The 18,183-nt window shown below is 38.5% G+C and overlaps 1 protein-coding gene across 5 annotated transcripts in view; it reads left to right on the top strand.

Moving 5' to 3' along the window:
- The first annotated feature begins 7,774 nt into the window (after positions 1–7,774).
- Positions 7,775–18,183, top strand: part of Ptprc (protein tyrosine phosphatase receptor type C) — a 113,217-nt gene continuing 102,808 nt past the window's right edge. For all 5 annotated transcript variants that reach the window (XM_021655930.2, XM_060364380.1, XM_021655929.2 and 2 more), the window contains exons 1-2: positions 7,775–7,856; positions 7,939–8,050. In XM_021655930.2, coding sequence (XP_021511605.1) covers positions 7,978–8,050 — 73 coding nt within the window. In that variant the 5' untranslated portion in view covers positions 7,775–7,856; positions 7,939–7,977. The remainder of the gene's footprint in view (positions 7,857–7,938; positions 8,051–18,183) is intronic.

Here is an 18,183-nt window from a genome sequence, read left to right as displayed (position 1 = left end):
TGCTTAAATGGAGGTGCCCTACATGGGTATACAATGCAGTTTATAGAATATTTCAATTTTTAAACAAGAAAAAAATGGCAAAATCCAGCATAGGGTACAAGTTATTGATCAGGGAGGCCTCAGAAGTCAACACTGTACATTTCCATTGCTTTTTTTTTTACAAATATAAATATGTAGTATAGCCCTATTGCTGAAGACACAACATACTTTGGTTATAAGATGTACAGAAATTTGAAACTGACTAGGATGCTTCTTTCCTCCTTGCTAGCTCTTATGGTGACAAAGCGCTGTGCAGGTTGTAGGGAAGTTGTCTTACCCTGCATGGTATAATATTAAACTATCATGCAAATTGTGATCATTGATGTAATAGTGACATAACAGTTTTTGTATAACCACCACTTTCTGACTGTGTCTGAAATCTACTCCACAGGAAGGATTTCATACCTGATATGGTAAAACTGATTTAAAGCCCATGGCTGGGAAGATTTTAGTCCCTGGGGTGGAACCTATTATTTGTATTTTGCTAAATGGTCATTTTCAAATTGTCTTCTGAATATTTGTGTTTATACCTATAGACCCGGACTGTTCTCAATATTGGCCAGAGACTGTTTCTTTCCAAGTGGTCAGTGGTTAATAGATATCCATTACTTGTCAAAGTATTAACATTAAGAGATTGGGTGTTAAACCCTAAATGAGACTTCTTTAACAATTAGCTCCCCAAAACCCAATGACCAAGGTCAGGGAACAGGGAAGAAGGAGGAAGAAGAGGCAGAAAGATTTGGCTGCAAGAACCCAAGCATGTAGAAGAGTAATATGAAATGACACTTTCTGACATGACAAGCTATTTCACTCATAAACTCAGTACTTGTGGTTACCTGTAAAGACCTGCATGAGATGAAGCCAGCCAAAATTCTATGTGGAGATCAGGGAAGTTCATAAGGCCCCACACCAAAGTGTGAAGTTATTGACAGTTGATTACTACAAGGAGAGGGAGAATGATTTTTCTTTGAGGGTATAGGTTAAAGCTTCTCCAGTGGATGGTCCCAAACCCATTAGCATATAGGTAGCACTAACTGGGCCTTAGTGGGTTATTAAAAAGAAAGTAAAACTTAAAGTTGGAAAGGGGAATTTGAAAAAAGAAAAGTTGTGGAGGAAGTTGGAAGAGTATGTATGATCAACATACATTGTATACATATGTGGAAGTTGTAAAGAAGAAATGTAAAAGAAAAGGAAATTAACAACCACAAATGAGAGAAAACATGTGATGGACTGGGGGAGAGGGATGTTTTTAAAAGAGGGGAGATATAATGCAGTGGTACTATGGGGTAAAGAGGAGAACAGGGAAGGAAGGACTAAGTGGAGTGAGGAATGGAGGGGCGCACTAGAGGACAGAAATAACTAACACTAGTGACCTGTAGAAAGTGTCTTAAAATATATACATCTACACTTATAAAAAAAAAGAGTTCAAATGAAATTACCCAGTAGCAGAGTGATGATGTTCTTACTTGACACCATGGGGTAGCAAATAAAAATGCTCAATGCTGGGAATGGTCACATAGACTCACAAACATTACAAGATAGTATTTGAACTCTTTGTTATTTTCCAAAGGTTGATGGTAAGACACTACTGCTGAAGACAACACACACATGAGTCATAGATCATGGATAAATAAAGCTGGTACTAACCTGGAAGCTTTATCCCTATTGGCCAGATTCATGATGCTAGAAAGTTCAATACTCAATACTAGAAGAGAAAAATAATCATCAGTTTTACTTATCTGAGAACCAAGCAAGCTACAGAGGTTAACTGACTATAAAGATAGGCCCATTGATGCAATAGTGGCACCAGTGTCACAGGAATGACCAACCACTTTCTGATTGGATCTAAGGTTCCTCCATAAGATGAAATCAATACTTAGAATCATTGGATTCAAGAACCTGAAGTGAGGTGGATGACAAGTCCTATGGGAGAAGCTATTACTGTTATTCTATTAAAATAGACATAATGTTAAATTGCATCTTAATGTCTTATCATTATAGATTAGTACATCTCTCAACTCTTATCAAAGACTTTGCTTTTTGAAGATGGCAATTAACACATAGGCCCACCCTGAACATAATGCAAAGAATAAGAGACTGTATAATGTTCAGTCCTAAATATGACATATATATCATAACCTGTAACTCCAAGGCTCAAGGATTAGTGTTTTTATTTTTTTAATTAATTAATTTATTTTTATGTATTACAGTTTGTTCACTTTGAATCCCAGCTGTAGCCCTCTCCCTCGTCCTCTCCCAATCTCAACCTCCCACCCTCTCTTCCTCCAGTCCACTGATAGGGAAGCTTCCCCTTCCTAGAGACCTGACCCTAGGCTATCAGGTCTCACCAGCACTGGCTGCATTGTCTTCCTCTGTGGCCTGGTAAGGCTGCACCCCCCCCAGGGGAAGGTAATCAAAGACCCAGCCACTGAGTTCACTTCAGAGACAATCCCTGTTCCCCTTACTAGGGAATCTACTTGGAGACTGTCATGGGCTACATCTGAGAAGGGTTTTTTGGTTATCTCCATGCATGGTCTTTGGTTGGAGTATCAGTTTCAAAAAAGACCCCTGTACTCACATTTTTTTGGTTCTGTTGCTCTTCTTGTGGAACTCCTGTCCCCTTTAGGTCTTTCTATCTCCCCCCTTCTTTTATAAGTACTAAAATCTGTACACCTAAAGAAGCTAAGCAAGAAGGAGGACCCAAGGTAAGACAATCAATCCTCATTGAGAAAGGCAAATAAGATAGATGGCAGAAGAAGGAGAAAACAGGGAACAGGACAGGAGCCTACAACAGAGAACTTCTGAAAGACTCTACTCAGCACGATATTAAAGCAGATGCTGAGACTCATAGCTAAGCTTTGGGCAGAGGACAGGAAATCTTATCAAAGATTATTGTTAAAAAAGTGGAAAAGTTCTGAGAGATAATGGTAGATGAATACAAGGGAAAAATATGTTCTTAACACATCTGAGCCACTTCATATGTGAACTCAAAATGGTTTTGACAACATGCATAATAAACATTCAACATTCAAATCTCAGACAGGCCTGGGAAGCAGGAGAGGAATCCTAGTTTGGGGAAGGGAGAGAGCAGAAGCTCCACTCCTATCTGAGGAGATATTGGCAATTATTAACTACTGGGGAAAAGAAAGTCAGTGTAGGCCCCGGTGAGTCAAATACGTTCCAATGGATGGCCATGCATTCAGGAATTGTGAGCAGCAAAAATTAGACTCCGTGGGTTAAAACCCAAACAAACAAACAAACAAACAAACAACAACAACAACAAAAAAACAAAAAAAATGAAGGCTACAAAACTGGATAGGGAAGAAGTGGGTAGATCTGTGAGTAGTTGGTAGAAAGGGGAATATGATTAAAATATACTATATAGATTACTCAAAAAATTAAGAAAAAAAAGAAAGAAAGAATAGGGCATTATTGTTTTAATGCCCTATCTTTTAGGGATAGAAAGTTATAAAACTACGCAAATCAAACAATTGGAGAAAGAGGAAAAAATGAGAGACTAGTAAAGAAAGTAAGATGAGGTTTGGGTTCACATCATCACTTCTTACCTGTGATAGGCTCTGAGGGTTTTGCAGATCTAGAAGAACAGCTAAGGGATATTTAGGTGGGCTTAAAGGAATAAGGACAGGCTTTGTAAGACAGGCTAAACAGCTACCCCACCGCCCCAGTGTCCCTTCCTGTTAGAACTCACCGGAAGTTCAGAAGGCTGGAGCTGGGAGCTGTGGCAATAACAGCCTGAGTTCAGTAGGGTTTTGGCCTCAGCCATGTAAAGGAACAGACTACACATATATCACTAGGACCACAACTGCCAGTGGTGTAGAACGCATTGCAACAGGTGGACGCTCTAACTAGTTCCACTCCAGTGACTGAAAAGCAGCTTACCCAGTCAAGGGCTGAACTGAAGGCCTCCCTGCTAAACCCAATTTTGCTATGGCACAAAATGAAACTCTGCAAAAGTGGCATGATACTTATAACAACTAGGGTGCTGTCTACAAGCCCCATTCTTAAAGCCATCCAGGCTGTCCTAGGACCAACGTCCTTTAAAAGCCACTGAGAATGCCCCAGTAATTGAACCAACAGCTAAACCATTAAAGTACTGGAAGGGATAAAATCCATCCCTGTAGCTGCTTCCTGGTACATAGATGGCACTAGTAAACACATGAAACAAGAGTGAGTAGCTATAGCAACACATATGAATGCAGACACTATGTGGCAGGAAGAGAGAGAAGGCAAAGCAGTCTTGAGGTAAGTTAAGAGCAGTATGAGTAATAATAGCTCCTCAGACTTGGGAGACATGGTCTCTGACAATGTCTCTGACAGTTGGGCTTTATAGAGGCCTCACTTTATGGATGTCCCACTGCAGAAAGGGAGACTGGGAGGTGCTGGCTACTGTAGAGGCAACAAATGTGGAAAGAAATATTTAACAGAGCTCAACAGAAATCAGAATCTCTGGTAGTTTTCCGTTTGAGAGCCCACAGCCCTGGAAATCAGGAAGCAGATGCCCTTATTAAGATATAGGACATTTTCCCTCAGGTACCCTTGAAAGCTGCCCACTGGGTCCAAGTCTGGTCATAGGGGATCAACAAAGCAGCTGCATACAAGTAACAGGGGAAGCCATCACTAAGGGTCCCACCCAACTAAGTGTAATGTATGCCTGTCCACAAAGAATTGATAGTGACAGAGGTTCCCACAGTCAATTGCTCTCTGCATTATGACCAGTTGATACTCTAAAACAGTTTTGATTTCTTACAAAAAGAAGCTTCTTTGATGCAGAGTGAGGGCTACACTTATGTATAGTTATAAGGAGACGTTTTCGAATGCAGGAGCTAAGAATTACTTTGTTCTAGTAAAGTGGTAGGCGTAGGTTCTCCTCAAAGGGCTATGTCCTCACGTAGCTCAGGTAGTTGGCAATTTTCCCAGTATGAGGCATAATTTCCCTCCTGTTGAAAGGCTGCTGGCATCATCACGTATGAGTGCCCCTATTGCACTTTAGGGATATATTGCCGTGTTGTTCATTATTGTGGTTCATAGGTTCCACAGATGGCTGTGTAGGACTATTCATTGCTTCCCTCCCCAGGCAGATGGTACAATGAAAGCCAGCCCACAGGAAGGAAGCTTTCAGATTGGATCTAGCTTTTCTGATTAGATCTGAGCCCTGTGTCCAGAGTGTGGTACCTTCAGCAATAGGGGCTTCCCTTCAGCCTTTGGGATACCAGCAAGTATCAGCAATAGCCTGTAATGTTCTGAGAGTATCATGGACTACCTTGACCAACCCAAACGGAGAGCTCTCCTGTCCTGTATTGGCTGTTCTGTCAGATAGCATATGGACCTCGTGAAGAGTATTGTCAGCCCAAGTGGCATAGCTTATATGTATTATATATAACTTGGGGTAAACAGAAAATAGTATGATTCCTTAAGGTTTAAAATTTTATTATCAAGAGTTTAAGCTGTAAGGTTATTTCTATGTACTCAAAGGGAAATGCAAGGTTGACCCTGCAACTCCTTGTAATCAAAGTGAGGAAGACAGGTAAGTTTTAACTATCAAAAATCTTATCTGTAGGGTGTTGGGGAGTTGGCTCAGTGGCTTGCTTGTGCACGCATGAGGACCACCAAAGTTTGGATCCCCAGAACACATGTAAAAGTAACTATGCATGTGTATAACCCCAGTGCTGGGGGCTCAGAGACAGGGGCTCATTGGCTATGCAGCCTACCCTAAATGGTGAGCTCAGGCTCAGTGAGAGACCCCGACTCAAAAACATATGTGGTGAGTAATAAGAGGAAGAAGACTCTCAACATTAACTTCTTTCTTTCACATGTACACTACCCTGTACACACACACACACACACACACACACACACACACACAATTTACAAAAATACAAAATCCTACAATATTTCCTAATTAGGGATTATAGTAACTTTGGGGGTTCCAACTGCCTACCTGTCTCCCATACATTATCGATATATTTTAAACTATAAATTATAATATGTTCTTTTATTTTTAAGTTCAAGTAGATAGCATAATTGTATTAGATCTATTCAGTTGTACTGTTGAAATCATAGAGACTTTTTTTTTAACCTGCAGGCATTTTCTTATTGGCAAATTTACTAAGACTACTATCAAAAAATGAAAAGTATTAAATATTAAATTTCTAATTTCATTCTACATACTCATCCTTATACCTACAGATAAGTGGAACATTCCATCCTCATCAAAGATGCTTCTTTTTGCAGTAGACCAAGACCCGTATAGGAGGCCACAGCTGGTCAAACGTAGAAAATGGCTGACCTTGAGGTGCCTGGGCCTAATAAATATATCTGCAACACAACCCCTATACTCACGTGCAGGAAACAGATGAGGGAACAGAAAGAATGTAAAAGGGAGAGGACAAGGAAAATAGTGTCTTTTATAGGTATACAAGAAAGGTGCACTCACAAAACCTCAACAATGGCTTGCTGCCTTAACAAGACCTGAACAATGACAAGGTCCGCTGACATGGGGAAATCTCAGAGGCCCCTACCCCAGATGAAACATTGAAGGAAGTTAAGGACTGTTGAGAGTGAGAATTAATCTTCCCCAGGGTGAGCTCCCTAATTAATTATATGATACCAAGTGGTCAGCCCTAAGCACAAATAGACAAGCTTAGACGCAGACACAGACACAGACACTTACATACACAACACTATAAAAACTCGGTTGTAGGTATGTGTGTATGTGAGTTCGTGTGTGTGTGTGTGTGTGTGTGTGTGTGTGTGTGATGATAATAAAGGAAAAGGTCATGAGTTTGAGATGCAGCAGTGTATTGGACATAGGAGGGGTTCAGGAAAAAGAGGCAATGGGGAAATAATGTAAATGCATTATAATGTATTATAATGTAAATAGATTATACAGTATGTACAGTATTATAATGTAAATACAGGAGTGTGTGTGGCAGGGTGGGAAAGAATCGTGATAAGAAAGAACAAGTTAATTCTGTAAAAGATAACACTTGATTTTCATTGCTCTGGTGAACAGCACAGAGCAACCCCAAATGTAGAGGTGTTCCTATCTAGAAGCAGAATTCACTGAGGCAGAAGGGAGACCCTCACTCCACTGCTCAGTAATACCCGCATACAACCAAATGAAACCACCACCACGCTCTCCTCCCCTTCCCGCCCCCCCCCCCCCCAAAAAAAAAAAAAACATTGGGAGGCTCTTTAAACCCAGTGAGGGTAGTTTTGCATAGGAAAGCCACAAAACTAAGGAAACTGGCATATCATTTGAGTCCGAGCTCCTTACGTAAATAGCAGGAGCTGGCAGACATAAGGAAAAAGACAGCTAGCCAGTCTGGTTCACTTGGTCATCTCGAACGATCTTCAGAGCCTCGACCAGCTTAGTCACTGTGTCATCTGCCAACCCCTATGTTGTTATAGCCATGCGGAATCTGTTTTGTCATATCTTGGGTAAGAAAATTATCAATGACTTCGGAGGGGTGTGTTATTTTTGAAAAAATCTTTCTCAAAAGAAGATTATAAGGGAGCAACATTTGTGTAGTTTAAGGCTGTTTTCCTTTAGAGGAAAATTGAGAACTACTAACAGTGTAATTACTTGAATTAAGGAAGTAAGAAGCCATTGCACTGACTTTGAACAACTTTTTTTTTTAACTTCCTGCAAAGAGGACCCTCTACAGTATTTTTGGAGAAGTTAGTAAAACCGAATCTGACATCACCATTTAGCAGTGCATGTAGCTAGCAAGTGGTTTGTTCTTAGGGTAACAGAGAAGGAAACCTGCTCCCCATCTGATAAGACAGAGAACAAAGTAGGCACTCGTTTCTTTTATTTTTTGACTTAGCTTTGCAGAGACAGACTTCTAGGGAGATAATCATTATTTTGCCTTTCAGGGGGACACTATTTCTTAGGGACACTGCTGGTCTCCAGATATGGCCATGTATTTGTGGCTCAAGCTTCTGGCCTTTGGCTTTGCCTTTCTGGACACAGAAGTATTTGTCACAGGTAAGCACATCCATATTTGTTTTACTTCCTAGTATTTTGTTCCTTTTTCAGGGAAGGCTGGTGTGAGGTGAATATTTTTAAAAGTTGTGTGGGATAGATGCTGAAAGTAAGAACATCCGCTACTCCTTCGTCAAGCTTCTAATAGCTCAGAGAAACAAGACCTACCAGAGGGCAGCAACATTGTTTCTGCTCAAAAGACATAAGTGTTTTGGGGACGATGATACAACTTAATAGGAAAGCTGTCTCTGCTCTTTATTTGCAAACTGTTCAAGGATGTTACTAAAGCAATAAACTTGAATCCACGTCTGCCACAGTTAAAAGAATTGTTAAATACTTGTCAGTTTTTATGATTTTGATAAAAAATATGAATGGTTTAAAATCATGAGACAGATTTGGTTGTGTGCAAGCCAGTCTCTTGAGACAAGAAGTTGCTTCCTCAAATGTTGATGATTATTAAAATAGGGTCTCAAATGCTTGGCTCCAGAAAGGCTCAAAAATGTTAGGTGCTTTTTAAAAGTTAACTTTTCATGTTGTCTTATCACAGAATGAGTTTTGAATTAATAAATTTAGTTACTCGATAATGGCTCTTATGAATTTTGCTGTGGAAATTCTGGTAGAGCCACCGCCCTTCCTGGGTGATGGGTAGGTAGCACAGCCTTGAGGAAGCAAAAATGTTAAAATTCCCAAGATTCACACAACACTGTGTCTTTCAGGACAGTATAAAAAAGAGGAGGCTGCTTACTTGCTTAAGTTCAAGATCTTTCCACACTTCTGGTCTGGTCAACAAATATTTCTTGAGTAGTTTCATTTTGGGATGTGGGTTTTGTTGATAGCATTTCTCCTTATAATGTTTAATCTAAGATAATTTTAAAGAGAAAAAAAATAATCTTATCAGAATTCAATTTAAAAATTTTCTTATGTTTTACTCCTCTGATTTTCCTCTAAAACACATAGCACTAACATGATTACTGTATGTTTTGGGTCATTTATGACCCTGAAAAGAAATACAGCCTGAGATAAATTTCTTGTTGATGTCATCACAAGAAGCTTGTTTTGCGTTTGAATTGGATTATTAAAAATCCATTTAGGTAAACTGTGAATTTTCTTGGTTCAGGTTTCTAGCATAAAGATGATTTTAAAAGATACACAAAGCCACAGAAATTTGTCACAATTCACAAACTATTTCTCATGCTGTCATCCCTCTACGATTTTTTTAAAAACCTAAAGAAAATTATGAAGAAGAATTTAAGGTTGTGTATATGAATTTTGTCATAAATCAGCATATTTCCACTGTAAGTATTCTCTCAGGGAAAGTTGACAATTCTTTTTAAATGAGTGTAAAAGAATCCTTCAGGTAGCAGAGCAAAACACCCCTGAATTATGAATCAGGCTATTTAACATTTTTTTTTTTGGCCCAAGAAGCATCTTTGAACTCATTTTCAAAATGTGTATAAAGGGATCTAGAAACCTTTAAATTCACTTTTCTAAATATTTTATTCAATAAATAGACAGGTCATTAATCAATATGTAGATAGTAGATAGTTGATAGATAGATGACAGTTTTAGGAGACCAAGTTTACCAGAATTATTCCAATAATACAGAGGGTAAATATTTTTCTACAGGACACTGATAGTCTTCCTTAACATGTATTTTTAGTGTTGAAAATACATACACTTACATAATCATTTGTAATAAAAAATGGTGTTTAGCATTTCAAGACACGTTTTTGATTTAGTGTTGAGAATTTATTAAAGCTTTAAATTATATACTTTTCTTTTTTAAGCAACAAATGACTTAGTCTTACATTATATTTTCATGTATTAAGTCAATATCTATAGGAAATAAACTTTCAGGCAACTGCTTTTTATTATGTGCCCCAGAAAAGTAAAGAAATACAGCAAAATATAAATGTTACATCAATGGAAAAGACACATAACTCCAGCATTGCATTTAGTTTCTGAAATCCACACAAGAACAATATCAAATTTGAACTTCAGGGCAACAGCGATGTTGTGTTTACATTTACAAAATGTCTCTAATCTCTTTGTTCTGTGCCTGTTTGCCGTGACAGCTGGACACTGAATGCTTGTTTATAATTTGTAATTCTAAGGCACAGTGATGGAATAGAGAGTGCAGGTAGAGTGCATGTTTTCTACCCCTCGTAAAGTCCTAATACTAGGTCTGTCTAGCCCCCTCCCCCGTCACCTAACTGCTGAAGGTGTCTTCGTTTGTGCTGTGAACAGTGGGCATTGAGTTATGTTATGAGTCATAACAGTGAGAACTCGTTTCCTGATCACAATTTTTAATTCTCCATCAACATTAAAATATCTCATGCAACAAGTATGTACTTGCCTCGCACACCATAATCATTTGATGCAAATTATTTATTGAATTTGATAAACACTCCTATTAAGATCTAAAAATAACAGGGGAGCCTAGGCTGTAGGAATGGCGACTTACTACTTATTTTTTTTCTTTTTCTTTTTTTTTTTTTACAGTTAACAAGTTTTCCATGATCCTTGTCACTGCTAGATTTTCAAAAGTACTTTGTTAGAGGAAAGAAGGGTGGCTTAGAAATGAGGAGCTACTCTGTCTTGACTGACACTCTGAGCACAGGACTGGAGTGGTGAACCTCAGGCAGCTGCCTTCTCTTCACTGGGTCTTTCCAGCACTGTCAGTGAGTGTGGCATGCAGATATTTCTACACTGATTACATGCACATACATACTGACATATTTACTGACCTATAGACTGGCAGGCTTAACATATACATAGAGCTTTGTTTATATGTTGTTATCTATCATGTCTGTCTCTACTAGATATCTACATACACACAATTACCTGTTCAATACTGAGGCTCTATGAACACAAGCCTTCAGCGGCTTTATTTTATTTTATTTTATTTTATTTTATTTTATTTTATTTTATTTATTTTATTTTATTGCTGGTCTAGATTGATTATCTCCTCTGTGCTTGTGAGTTTATCTCCCACCTCCATACTAATCCTTCAGAAATGGAAAAGCTCTTTTTCTAAGTGTAGTCATTCACATGCTCCACAAATGGCTTAAAAAAAAAAAAAAGAACAAAAAACAAAAACAAAAACAAAACCTATGTGCTCCCACATCTCTGTTGAGAGTACCTCAATTCCAGGCTTCAGTTTTTCTTTTGTATGTAACATTATTGCAGTATTTTTTGACCGGTCTGAACCTCATTCTTTCTTTACATAACTTAAAGTATTAAAATGGGGGGCCCTTCTGAGATTTCCCTCGTCAGCTGTAATCTCTGCTTTAAAGCCAGCGTTCACCGTATGCCATCATGACCTTCATTCTGCCATGTGTGCAAATAGTAGTGTTGTTTCTGTTCTCCTCTCCTCTTCCCACATTCCTCTTCCTGAACAGCTTTTCTCTACTCCCCTCCTCTCCTCTCCTCTCCTCTCCTCTCCTCTCCTCTCCTCTCCTCTCCTCTCCTCTCCTCTCCTCTCCTCTCCTCTCCTCTCCTCTCCTCTCCTCTCCTCTCCTCTCCTCTCCTCTCCTCTCCTCTCCTCTCCTCTCCTTTCCTCTCCTCTCCTCGTCTCCTCTTTCTCTTCCTTTTTTTCCATGACTGATTCAAAGAGAATACATGGGATCTGGTTTCCAATTCTAGTTCCTCTACATCCTCCAGGCCTTTAAGGTTTTCTACAAAAATCCTGTCCTCCTTGACACTTTCTCCCACCTTTCCCTGGAATCTGGCAGTTATGATGGTGAGGATAATGGTGGTGACGATGAAAATAAATGAAGTTGTGTTTTTACTGTCTGTGCTCCACATTAGGAAAGAAACTATGTATTTTGCCTTTCTGAAATTCTGTGTCTGGATTAGGTCAGAGTTCTGGTCAGTTTATGAGTATCTAATGGAATTCCTTAATAAAACTATTGAGAATAACTGTAGAGGAAGAAGAAGAGGAAGGAATGAGAGGAAAGAGAGAAAGATGGGGAGGGGGAAAACTCCCAGAAAGCAAGGCCAGAAAGAGAAAATGAACAAATAAAAACTGTCAAGAGGCAAACTGAGAGAGTAGAGACAGCAATTTGTCATGATTACATAAAATTATTTTTAATTAATATCTTTAAAGTTTGACCTTTTTGTAATTTACCCCTTTCATATCCAGCTCATTTCTTGTCAGGAAGTATATTCCCAATTACATAAGAATTCATGGCTTGAGAATATTTTTATTTCTTCCTTGAAGGATTTTTGCTAATGTCTTGGTGGATGGGATTCATCCTTCAGACACAGATGCCCTTGGGAAGGGAAGTCAGGATGGAAGAGGGAAATGTTGTCTTTGCAAACACTTGTTTCAATGCTCATGTTGCTGTTCATAGGTTTCCCTCAAAGGCAGATGGAACATATTGGACACACAAAATATCAAAGAACCTGGGAGTCATCTCTCCCCACTTGGTGGGACAATGAACACTAACCAGGGTAGACAAACAGTACATCCTCACAATCAGCATGATTCTTTCTGATGATGAATGCAACATTAATGAAAACAAAGCTTCATACTCAGGCCATGCATAGTGAGCTCAGGATGGTAAAACAGGAGGGGACTTTCCATCACCTCAGACATTAATCTGTTTAGTCACCATACTATACAATTGTTTATACAGAAAGAAACTATGATGAATTCCCTTTCTGTCCAGACGTACATTACGTATCTTTTTCAGTGCTAAACACCCAACTCTGTAGCGGTTGCCTGTCACTTAAGAATTAGGCTTGGCTTCTGATCACACATAGATGGAACTGTTTAGAGATGAAATGAAATAAAAATTAAACTTTTCAGACTATTCACTTAGCGACATGCTACAATATATGTTGACATGTCACATCCAAATATATAAAAATAAAATTTACAGTGGTCATTGAATTTTGTGTACCCAGCCTTAACCAATATTTAGATTCTAAAATATGTAATAATTATTGAAGGATTTTAATGCATTCATACTTAAATATTGATGATTTACTTTGAATTCTAACTCCCATTACAGCCTTAGAGATGATAATTGTAAGCAGAAAACTACACGGGCACCACACAAAATAGAAAAAGAATAAATAGAGACCATATGTCTCCTTTTCTCTTTTCTGGGATTAATACAAATGTGTATAAAACTGATGTTTGAAGAAGAAATAATAATCTTTCAGTGTCTAATCTGAGTTACTTCAATTGAGTCATTATGAACACCATTTTCAATTTTTTTTTTAATTCTTCATATGGGCCCATGCTCAAAGAAATGGGAATGTGTTTTCTGGCATTTAACTCTATATGTGTAAAACATATAAAGTGGAAAAGATAATCTAAAAATTTAAAGTGAAAAAGACATTTCTCTAATTAAATTGATCTTATGTGTATCATAGCAGTGATAAAAATTGTAATTAAAAAGCAATAATAACCAAGTGAAAATGATTAGCATCCATATGGAAAAAAAACTATTTCCCCACTAAAACTGAAGCAACTGCAAAATTGAAAAATCCCCTCAAATCAGTCCTTAACAATAGTGATCACTCCCACTGGACTGAAGACAAGAGCCTAGAGTAACTAGTTCTTCCTCCTCACGGGGATTAGTTGGTAAGGGGTGCACTGGAGGTCACCGAGGCAGATACAGCTCTCTGCACCGAACACATTTGTCTTCCTTTTCAGTTCAGTGAATCCTAGTTAAAGAACGGTTGTGCCAAGAGATGTCATCAAAGTTCTGGTGGTAAAACATGCTCTTTGTGTTTTAAGTGTCCTCACAGAGAAAACCCAGAGTACTTATCTTCTGAATATGATAAGGTGTTAAACAGAAGCAATTCCACACTGGGAAATTCCATCACACTTGGAGAAAGAAACATTTTTAAAAGCTAACTATATAGATTCTATAACATGAGTATATATGATTTCCATTTTTTGACAATTTCCTCATCTGTAAAGTATCATATAAACATTAAAAACGTACTATTCATGAACACACCTTGAAAACTATGCAGTATTTCCTGAACTTTTCCATTTCATCCATGTGGTCCAGTGAAATCTCAGTGCATATCTCTTTGACCCATTCCCATTCAGTAGGTTCCAAGGTGGCAGAAAATAACAAGACCATAGGATCTTGGTAGTAAGGATGCTGTAGCTTCATTGTTTTTATAAAAGAAATATTCCTTTAGACAATAGCAGCACATCTGAGTTTTCTTTCAACTGCAGATGAAGTTCTCATTAAGTCAATTTAATTCCCAGGGCATTTTTTAAATAGCCTGTGTTCACAATAATCATATTTTCCATTTTTATTTTTTCTGAATCAATGTTCAACAGCATAACTTTCATTTCACTTGCAGTCGCCTGTACCATTACATGCCTGAATCAATTGTATTCACCTCAAATTGTGCCAATTGCTGCTTGTACCTCTGGAAATTTTGCTTGGTGGCCCTTATTTTTCTAAATATAATTTTGCTAAGCAAGCAATAAACATAATTTTTAAAATGTTTTAATTCTTTTTTTTAACAAGAAACACTTTCTAAGGGTTGAATAAGCCACTGTTAGTTTTTTTAATTTTATTTTTGAATTTCAATGTCACACACAATAATCAAAATCCATTTTTTTTCATGTTTTCTCAAGCTTCTCTGGGGCAGTGTGAGCATTCTGAAGCACCCGTTGTTCATTCCTGGTCATACTGTGAGGCGAGGGCTCCTTGATTCATCTTGAATTGTTTTTATTTTTATTTTTTTTAAAGAAAGAATTTTTATCATTTCTTAGGTAGCTAATGAGAACGGAAGGTCATTTGTAAGACTTGTCTCAGCTAGGCTTAGTCTGATCAAGGACCGCCCATTTGCACTGTATTCTGATTAGCTTATGCTCCTTAGACTAGCTTCTTACTGTGCACTCTGCGGTGGAGCAGTGACTTTGACGGGTAGGAAGCATCAACACTTCCCCTGGGGCCCTGGCATTTGGTAAAATCGAAAGCAGTTAGCACCCTGTTGGTCCCCCTGCACATATGTCCCTTTATCCGTAATCGCACTATTGTTGCAAGCTGGATTTTCAGAAGAAAATTTTCTCTGCCTCTCAAAGGTTGGCCACGCTCCCTTTTCATCTGTGTGTATTTTTTCCCAAGTGAGCAAATTACAGTAGCTTTTCAAAATTTAGCTCAAAAGTCATATTCCTGGAGCTGTTTCAGCTCTCTGTTATAGTCCATGCTATGAGCATTCTGTCCTGAAGGGTCTATAGTGGTGTCCTTCCTTCCTCCCTCTCCTTCTCCCCATTGATCTCTGTGTCCCCATTACTACCTCTTTCTCTCCATCCTCACTGAGGCCCTGTATCTATCACTGGGTGTTATCTTATTTACCAGCCTCAACTGGTCCTCAGGGCTTGCTTTGCAAAGGGGTTGTAGTCTATGAATGTGTTCCTGCCCTATACATATAAAGCACTTAACAATTAATGTAGACCCTGCCCATTTATTATTGTTGTTTGTGTAAATTACTCAGAGTGAGATTTTTCTACTTCGAGTAAATAGGAATGTCAAGAAATAAAGGAAAATGTAGACTCTAAAAATTATGATCCCCCTCTTTTGATCACATGCTATGACCAAAACACTCCATTTTTCTCCCTAAGTAAACTGTTATTGTTTGAGACAAATTGAGAAATGCAGAAATAAATCAACAGACACAAGTAGAATAAAGGTGAGATTTTCAGAACAAAGAGAAGTTGTAGATTATTGGCACTCAAGACCTGAAATATTCCCCGTATCGCAAGTAACCATGTCAATTGAATTCATTCATTCATATAATTTGTGAATATGATCAAGTATTTGATGAGTGATTTTTCCACATAGCATCCAGGAATGTCATGCCTTCCACTGATCCATAAAGTTTGTTATCTGCAGTATGCTGGCTAAGGGGAAAATTTAAGTCTTTCCTGTTTCCTACCCCAGACTCAATGGTTCAACGTCAAAGTAGTGATATGTTTTGCTGCAGATAATTATTGGTGGTGATAACTTTCATAAATACAATTTATTTTTAAATCACTATTTTAAGACATAATATTCAAAAACCAAACAAAGAAAAGTTCTGTTTTTGTAAACTGTCTTCGGATCACCAGTAAAACTGTTTTGTTTTGTTTTTCCTGTAGACATTTCAGTGGAAGATGTTTAGAACTTCCAATAAATTGTGCAGATGATTAGATATTTAAGAGAAAAAAAAACAAAACTGGTGGAACTAAAAGGAACCATGCAGACACTGTCATTTGCTTTCCTTGTCATATGGTTTGTTCTGAGAAAAAAATTACATGTCGAAGTCTTAAAACAGGCAACTGTCCATTCTACCACCTAAACAGCTCCTGGCTTAGTTTGATTCCAGAGTGATGTTTCAAAGTCACAAGTGAGGACTGGGTCCTTGGTTTATCTGATCTTCAGCATATTTATTTAGTGTTAACTCAGTTTTGCTAGTGCTCCAGCTCGGTAACCAGCGACTTAAAGGCACGACAATGTTCATATGTAAACCAGCGGGAAGAAGTGGTAGCTGGCCATCTCAGAGGTCCTCGGTCTGCATTATTCACCACTGGCCCACCAAACTGTTTCAGATCCTTCCATGCACATTGATCACTGAGGCTTGCACATTTTTGCCAAAATCTAGCTCATCCAAGATTGTGTTTCTCTGATAAACACACACACACAAAAAAAAAAAAACAAAACAAAACAAACAAAAAAAACAAACAAAACCAAAAGCAAGTAAGCAAACAAAAAACCATCTTTGGTTAATATGTGTTTGCCACAAATGCCAATGACACCCAAGTGATAGAAGAGTATTATGATGAGAACTTAGAGGGTGAAGATCCACAGAACTGAGTCTGTCATAAGGTGAGTGATATGAGGAAAATATGGACACCTCCCTGTTTAGCTTGCCTTTGATATTACACAAAGTGAAAGGGATTGAGTAATTTGCTCAGGCGTCTGATTTTTTTTTTTAAGTCAAGGGAAGTAATTTGACCTTTGTTAAATACTTTGATCGCAGAAAACGCAGGATGCTCTCTTCTTGCTCCAGGAAGTACAGGCACCAGCTCATTTTTCCAGTCAGCCCAGAGCAAAGCAGATTTATCCCACAGTGGCACTGCCCACATTTCCAGCCAACAGTGTATTAACCGAAGGCTTAATGCAATAATTACAGATGGTCAAACAGAACAATCTAAGTCACCTATGTTGGCTTCTTAGAGATGAATTTCAAAATACCCTTCTAACCTCTAAGGTCACATGTTAACTTCTGCCCTGTAAATGTTTACTATGTCTACTTTTCAATGATCTGGGCTAGTACTCTCTGAATTTTTCTGTGTCTACTTTAGATATGATCTAAACATAAAAGGGCTAAAAATAAACACTTAGCCATGCCCATGCTATTGGCTCAGAATCTTGGTTGGGTGAGGCTGCGACACACACAAGAAAGTAGATAAGCAAGAGTCCGGGAGCTGAGCATGGTAACACAGAATAGATGTCAGTAAAGTCAGGTTCAGTCATGTGCTGGCAAAGCCCGTCTTAAAATAGAAATAAGGTAGATTCCACTCTGGGTCTGCTGCCGTGAACACTGTGGAAATTACACATGGCAATCTCAATTCCTTCAGATCTGAATGGGAATAATAACAGGAAACACTAAGTGAGAAAATCTATTTCCTGAGCCAGTTGCTTGCAGAGTCCTCCCTATGGATTAGAAATTGTTCTATAGAAGAAAAGGCACCCTCTGCTATGCAAAAGGTGCCCATATGTGAGCAAGAAGAAATGACTGAGAAATAGTCACACATTAATAAGTAACGTAGAGAAAATTAAACAGTGTAGCATAAGGTCAAGGTGCCTGCTGCTTTAAGTGGAGTAAGCGAGGAGGAGCCTCGAGAGGACAAGTCAGGGACTGAGCCACCTGTTGACTGGCGTGGAGGGGAATATGCTGTGAAAAGAGTTTTGCAAGTGTCTGTGTTAGAGTAAGCAGGGTCCTGTATTATATGAAGTACTGTATTTAGGCAAAGAAAGGTCAAGCATGAGCAGAAAGATTAGGAGGAGGCAAGTCTATATCTCACCGTAAGTTGGGCCAGGACTTTAAGGCAGAGGCAGGCAGAGCTCTGTGAGTCTGAGTCCAGCCTGGTCAACATAGTGAGTACCAGG

This window comes from Meriones unguiculatus, chromosome 11, assembly GCF_030254825.1.
Source record: "Meriones unguiculatus strain TT.TT164.6M chromosome 11, Bangor_MerUng_6.1, whole genome shotgun sequence".
Lineage (NCBI taxonomy): Eukaryota > Metazoa > Chordata > Mammalia > Rodentia > Muridae > Meriones > Meriones unguiculatus.
Note: the sequence above shows the minus strand (reverse complement) of the source record. Positions and strands in the feature narration are given on the sequence as shown.